At 48.7% G+C, this 7,118-nt stretch overlaps 1 protein-coding gene across 1 annotated transcript; it reads right to left on the reverse strand.

Annotated features, from left to right (window-relative positions):
* Positions 1 to 865: 865 nt before the first annotated feature.
* On the reverse strand, positions 866 to 5,710 carry amer2 (APC membrane recruitment protein 2). The gene has a single exon (XM_035619625.2). It carries the CDS (start codon positions 5,553 to 5,555, stop codon positions 3,489 to 3,491), a length of 2,067 nt encoding a protein of 688 aa, XP_035475518.1. The 5' UTR covers positions 5,556 to 5,710; the 3' UTR covers positions 866 to 3,488.
* Positions 5,711 to 7,118: the final 1,408 nt, after the last annotated feature.

Genomic DNA, 7,118 nt, shown 5'->3' on the forward strand with positions numbered 1-7,118 from the left:
CACACACACACACACAGTGAGAATGTCCTCACACAGCACAAAAGCAGCAGCAGCAGATTAATGTTGAGATCAGCCAACACACATGCGCGCACCAGCATGCACCAACCTCGCTGTCAGCATCACTGGGTTTGATCTCGTGGGCTGGTAAAAGTGAGTGTTATGGTCTTACGTAAGGCTTTTACACAGACGTCAGCGTGCAGAAACAGAGAGTGGAAGCCGAACAGGGAGGGGAGGGAGGGGTACTGCTGCACCATTACAAAGGGGATTCGCACTGCACCAAATCCTCCTCCAACTACACTTCACGCGCACCCACAACCCTACAGCATGTGATCTTTTGCGGCAGCAACATGTGTCTTCCTGGAAATGATGAGAGCTTCAATTCCATCTTTATTCTGGAAACGGACACACAGGTTTCCCTTTTCACATGGACCAGCTGTGTGTGTGTCAGCTGGTTCTTTGTTGTCACGTTGACCTGTCTGTCCCTGGTCTCTTTTAATCCTCAGGAGGCCAACATTGGACAATGGCACATCCATCAGGCTCCCCTCTCAGCAATCAATGAAATGTATTGATAACCTAGTACACCCAAGCCAAGCGGACCTCTTCGCAAGTGCGACTTCACAATCAAACTGCAACACGCTGCACGTCAACAAAAGCACCCCTGTTCCTCATTGTTTCCCCTATCCAACCTTCCCCCCTGGGGATTCAAGCCACTGGGATGTGATGGTGGAACGATGGAGGAGGGGAGTTGAGGAGACAAGGGCTCAGTCTCGTTACACTCTAATTATGCCAGTGAAAATAAGCCCCTGGCTTTAAAATGTGAGGAATCCTGCATGTAAATATGGTTACAAAGAGTCAGGAGCTCATCTATCAGCGCAAAGAACATTTTTATTCATTAAATATGAAAAAGTGGAAGGATTTCACTCTGTGAAAAGACAGTTAACAAAAAACAAACAAAAAAACATAACATGGTTTCAAATGAGATGATCACATGAAGGCCCGGATTTGTAATCAGGGAGAGAACAGAGAAGTATCAACTCCTCACCGGGGGTTGACGTCATCACTGTGCAGTGCTGGTGCAACAGATCACAGCGCTCAAAAGTTCAACTTTCACAATGTCATATTGTGTGTTGTACTGTGTTCAACTGACACACTGTGGCACGTGGGACAGAAAGACAATAACCAAAGAAGACAATATATTTGAACAACAAAACCTGTTAATAGATAATGCAAAATAGAATATTCTTGTTTGGTTTATGGTTCCCCTACTCTGTCTTGGTATTCTCTAAGCATTGCTATCATTTGATTGGTTAAAGTGTGTTTACGCATTCATAGCGATACAATTTTAGATTTTTGTACCACTCTTTTTACAAATGTTTTGGTCAGCAGTCCACAAGCATCAATGCAGCTTTTACCCAACAATACTTGCTGAGCGCAGAACGGACATGATCGTCCTGGGCTCCCCAAGTGACCTTTACTCCACCCCCTTTTCAAAATGTGATGAGGAATACTCTTACTGCAGACCTGGGGTCGGGTTACTCCATGGCCTGTTCCACGGAGGCTGAAATGATATCTGAACCTTGACGGTGTTGTGGATCAATCGCCACATTCTAAATGAGATGGAAAGCTATCATGGACTAGAATGACCCACAAAGGTCATTGGAACCTTTGTGGTTAGGACGAGAGAAAACTTACATGGTCTCAAATGTCTTTTTCAATACAAAAACAAAACAACCTCCTCTCTTTCTCTTAAGGATGGAGACAACTCTGCTCCCTGTAACTTGCCCCACTGGATCACTGACAAAGACTCCTTCTTTATACAAGTGGTGCTTTTCAGGGCTGCACACACTGTGCAGTAGTGTGTCTCCATTTTTTCAGACCACGGGGGACTTGGAAAACAGTCATTTCCACAATTTGTCTTGCCCCCACAAAGGAGGGACAAAGAGGAAAACAGACCAACACAGGAACACATATGCTGACCAATGACCTATGGAGATGTCAAGCTACATTCAGATTCAAACACAGCTGTGGCAGTTCCTAGAATGAGCGTGGGGGGCTCTGCTCTGATTCAGCATCAGTCCCCAAAATGTTACCAGCAGAGAGAAGAGCATTAAGAAGCTGGTGCAATCACAGTTTAAGATCCGTGCATTATGACTCAGCAAAGGGGAGGAGCTATAAAAACAGTATGAAATCCAGTGAAGAAGAAAGCATTCACTAGAAGAAATTGGCTGTTTGTGTCTTTAGAGAAGAAAGTCATCCAGTGTAGCTACAAAGACAGAGCCAAAGACTGAATAGTGTGTGTGTGTGTGTGTGTGTGTGTGTGTATGTGTGTGTCCAAGATCTTTCAGTGTTAGATGATGTTCCTGATATTTGTGCCTAGTGTGTGCGGCACTGCATGCAGAGAGGGAGAAGTCAAATGTTTGTGTGTGTGTGTGTGTGTACAAGTCAGTGCAAGGGATCCCTCCAGGGTAGAATATTGCGATAGTTGTTCAGGTTTTCATCGGTTGCTCAACAGTTGTAAATCCCAGAGATTGACATGAGATACTTCCAGCTCAGCGGGGTATCAGCGAAATCCAAATGTAACAGGCTGAATCCAAACTTCCACAGCAGAAAAAGAAAGAAAAGCAAAAGACATTGTGTGACCTTCTGCAGGGAAGCTTTGCTGTATTGTAGCTGCGAGGGTAGCTGTAGGTAAGTTGTAAAACCAGTTCAGATCTCAGAATTAATTTATGCACATATAGTTTAATGAACAGGGCGGTCAGAAGAAAAAACCTCGTCGAAAAGCAAAAACTACAAATAAAACAGCAAAAGAAAAATAGTGGGTCATCCCAGGCTCGGTTCCAGACTATTAGAGAAGGTGGAATGAAGTCTGGTTTGTTGTTGTCTTTTTTCTTCGTTTTTCCTTTTTTAACTTTGGCTCTATAATCAAAGGATTAGGAGGTAAATGGTAACATGTTGGACAAAATAACAATTTCAAAAGAAAAGAAATGACATAAAACGTTGATTAGATTAGGTCCTTACGAGCAAGTTGAGTTATGCCTCGTGGAATTCCAAAAGAAAAAACATAAAAGATAAAAAAGGTGCTCTGCTTATTTTTCTTTTTGTCTTTTTTCGCAGTGTGCAGTCATGAGCTGAATCAAAGTGTCGGAGGGTCCGTTTTTTTCCAGGAAGTTACAAGGCAAATGTGTCTATTGCAAGTCCATGGATTGTCAAGAGTCAACTTCCAAAGTTCCTGTGAGGGCCATGGAGTGTTAACCCAGCCTTTTGGAGTCTCCTTGTGACTTTCTCAAGTGAACAAAACCACTTATTCTAGCCAAAACACTTCAGGAGTGAGTGCTTTTGGGATTTCAGAGGGATTTCTAGGCTGTTAACTCTACAGCTCAACATTTTTCTGGCTCTGGGAAAAACTTTTACCTCTGCATAAACAGTACGTTAGAAATGTACACTCAAGTCCGGACGTTAGTGGGAGAGAACCACCAGTCTGACAGAAACTACTTCTTTCTGCTGCCAGGCTTGTTTCCAGAACGACGGACAGGCACCTTGGATACGGGGATTCTGGTGCGAGCCGGGGGAGGCGCTTCGGTCTTTGGTGGAAGGGATTCTGCCTCCAGGACGGATGACAGGGCTGACTGGCTTACAGAGTAGGGAGGTGATGTTGGTTTGCTGCTCACCGGGATCTTGGATTCCCGTGGAAGGCTGGCGCTGCCTTTCATTGATCGGAATGAAGAAGAGGAGGAGGAAGACGGAGGAGTTGTGGGGCTCAGTTTGTATTCAGTAGAGGGAGAGGGGGTGCTGTTTAGATCATCATCTCCTTCCTCTTCTTCATCATCTCCTTGCTCATCAGGGTCATTGTAAAGGTCATACAGTTGGTCTCCGGAGTAACTGTCGCGTGATAGAGCCAGCCTCTGGTCACGCTGCAGCCCACTCTCATCAGGAGTCGCCGTAGGTGTTGCTGTGGGTGTGTCCCAGTAGCCCTCGTCGCTGAGCGGCTCTTTTTCCCCAGGTGATGTTGGATGGCGGCCATATGTGTGAGGGAGGGGAGGCTTAGCTGCACGACTTCCTGCTGCACCAACTACTGGAATCTTACTGAGCCCCAATGCCTTCACCTGGGGTACTTTCCGGTCTGAACTCCTGGGCGCTAGGGGAAGGTGGCTGCTTGAGGGGTTGGTGCGAGGTGGACAAGTGGAAGTTGGGGTGGTGGAGGGAGTTTGGTGCGATCGGGGCAAAGCAGGAGAGTTGTCCCCTGTGGAGGGCAGCATGTGCCAGAGACCTTGCATGTCTGCATCGTCCACTCCTTCTGGACTCGCCATTTCCTCCCCTCCACCCATGTAAGCCACCACCCCACTGCCAGCTGGGTGCTGCTGCGGTGGAGGTGGTGCCCGAGCCCGGGCTGGCAGGGAGGCAGGCACTGAGCTGGAGGGGACAGAGAACATGGGCTGGGTCAGAAGCTGGGAGGGGAGAGGCGGTTTGGACGGGGATCCACGGGATGCAGCACTGGTGAGAGCAACAGCTCTCCCAACACCTGCTCCCACAGCCCCGCCCCCCCCACCACTACTGCTGCTGCTCGTGCCACTGCCCCCGTTACCTGCTGGCCCTTCGTCATCTGCGTCTGCAATAATGTCCCCACAGCCCGTCAGTGAATCAAAGCTCTTCAGGGATGTAACGTCAGTGAAGAGGAGGGAGCAGAGTCGGTCCACCGAAGGTTCCGAGGGTGGGTCACCTGTGCTGCAACGATCCAACGGAGGCGTAGCCAGGGAGGGGGTGAGGCTGGAAACTGAGACTTTGGTTTTTTGAACGGTAGGGCGCAGTGGTGAGTCAGTGGGTGTGTACGGAAAGGAGGAGTCTGGTTCAACAGATGGCCCTGTCATGGCAACACAGTGTGGGGGTGTCATGGTAACACTGGTAATGGCAGTCTCTGTTGCTTGGAGGTTATGTTCTGCCTCTGCATTCTCACAATCCTCTTGGTGATGATGCGGAGGCGGTTCAAGGGTGAGGGTAATATCTTTTACCTTTTCAGAGTCTGTGCTATAGCCGTCCTTCTCCTTGTTACCTTCCAGCACTTCCCCGTCTGCCTCGTTTGTTTTGTCCCTGCGTCTCCATCGCATGCTGCTAAAAAAGCCCTTTAGGCCCCTCCCTCTCCTGACAAGTCCAGACCCCCCATTTTCACTTGACCTAAAACTCCCACGTCGGAGTAGAGAGAAGAAACTCAGTGATTTGCTGAGAGACCTCACCGGCACTGCCTCCAGGCCGGCAGGCCCGGCCCCTCTCTGTCCATCGGTGTCGCTGTTGGAGCTCGTTAGTCCATCGTGGGTTTTGCTCCTAACGAGCTCCGGCGCTGCTGTGGAGCCGTTTCCATTCAGGGAATTCCCATTGTCAGAATTCCCGTTGTTCCCGCTGTTCGTGGCCCCTTTGTTCCTGAAGGAGAAGAAGCTGGCCATTCCAGAGCCGGTGCGTCGCTTTCCGAAGAGTTTGAAGGCAGCTTTGTTGATCTTCCCTGTGGGCTGCGGGTCACACTGAGGGGCCGCAGGAGGCTCTGCACACTCAGACTGCACCTCCATTATCTAGCACTCTATCACTCCCACTCTATAGTCTCCCCCGAGCTCTCTAGCTGCTCTCCTCTCTCTCTCTGGCAACACATACACTCACCCTCTCTCTCCACCCTGCTGTCTGGTGCTCTTTCACTCCCACTCTGACTTACTCTAAAGCATGCCTGCTGGTTTTTCTCTCTCTGCCTCACTCCCTCCCTCTTCCCCCCCACCTCTCGCTCTCTCTCTCACACACACGCACACAGGCTGGGTGCTGCTCCTCACTGTATCCATGGCAACTGGGTGGGCTAAGCAGCTTTCGTCAGCGTTGGCGGGGCGCCACCGTTTTTTTCCTCCACTCCCTCCCCCATCCTCTTCCTCCTCTCTTCCTCCACCCTCCTTGTCACCAATACACCGCTCGCTCATTCCTCTTAACTGTTCATCAATTACCGAGGCCACAATTCATTTCAGCCATCCCTTTCCGCATGTTTGTACTGTACGTGTCTTGGTGCATTAGGTTTGGATTCGTGGGAAGGTGGGAAACATCTCAAGAGTGAAGAAAAAACAGACAACTTAATAGCATGGCAAGTTTTATATTATAGGAATATTTTTGTGGATGTTTCGGACTGTATCATCCCACCAGGTAAGTCAAGTTTCATGCAAACAGTACCTCAACATAACAGCATTGTTATTACTTACATCATCTAGCCCTTAGCGTTAGTGTGTGTGTGTGTGTGTGTGTGTGTGTGTGTGTGTGTTTGTGTGTGAGGGAGAGAGAGGCAGAGAGAGAAAATTAGAGGGCTGAAATACAAGACCTGCTGATCAACAGTATGAGTGGGCTTAATCCAGGATATAGATTTAGGAAAAGAAATTGTATTGTTCTGCGCGCGCACACACGCACACACACACACACACACACACACACACACACACAGCACAGACATGCCTGCAACACAGTTTGGGCCAGACATAAAGGCCATATGGCCTTGAGCCCTCTCCCATATGGACACAGGGCCAGGTGTCTGGGAGCCAATGACAACACATCTAACTGTCATCCTAAGAGTCCTGTGTCCGTGTGTCTGTGTGTCTGTTACCACTCATGTAGCCAAGAGGACAACGGCTCCTACCTTGGCAAACCAGCAGAGTTTCCAAGTCTTACAGTATTTTGATGAAACAAATGATTCTGAACATTAGATATATAGATTTAAGAAAAAATAGAGGGTATTTTTTAGGTGGGTGCTCCCCATTTTTCCTTGTAAGCCACTGTTTTTGGAGGCACCTCTCTTAAAATATATCGTATCCTCACCTGCAGTGGATTCACCCAGAGTTGTCCTGTTCTCCATGCTAAGCGTGATCCACTGTGGGTGCTCTTTTTACTGCCTATTCTATCCTCCCAACCCCCATGAATCTCCCAGATACCCCGACCCACTTTACAAACCTCCTCTCCCCACCTTCCTTTCCTCCCCTGCTCCTTTTCTCTGTCTCTCTCCTCCTCCTCCTCCTCAGTCACTGTTGGCACAGACTCTCCTCTTCCAGCCCACTGCTATCAAACAATGTCTGCATTCATCCGCCCCAGGCAACACACACACATGCACC

Source organism: Scophthalmus maximus, chromosome 21 (assembly GCF_022379125.1).
Source record: "Scophthalmus maximus strain ysfricsl-2021 chromosome 21, ASM2237912v1, whole genome shotgun sequence".
NCBI lineage: Eukaryota > Metazoa > Chordata > Actinopteri > Pleuronectiformes > Scophthalmidae > Scophthalmus > Scophthalmus maximus.

Excerpts from the sequence above, each read along its gene's own strand:
- amer2 (XM_035619625.2), bottom strand. The coding sequence starts at position 5,555 with ATGGAGGTGCAGTCTGAGTGTGCAGAGCCTCCTGCGGCCCCTCAGTGT.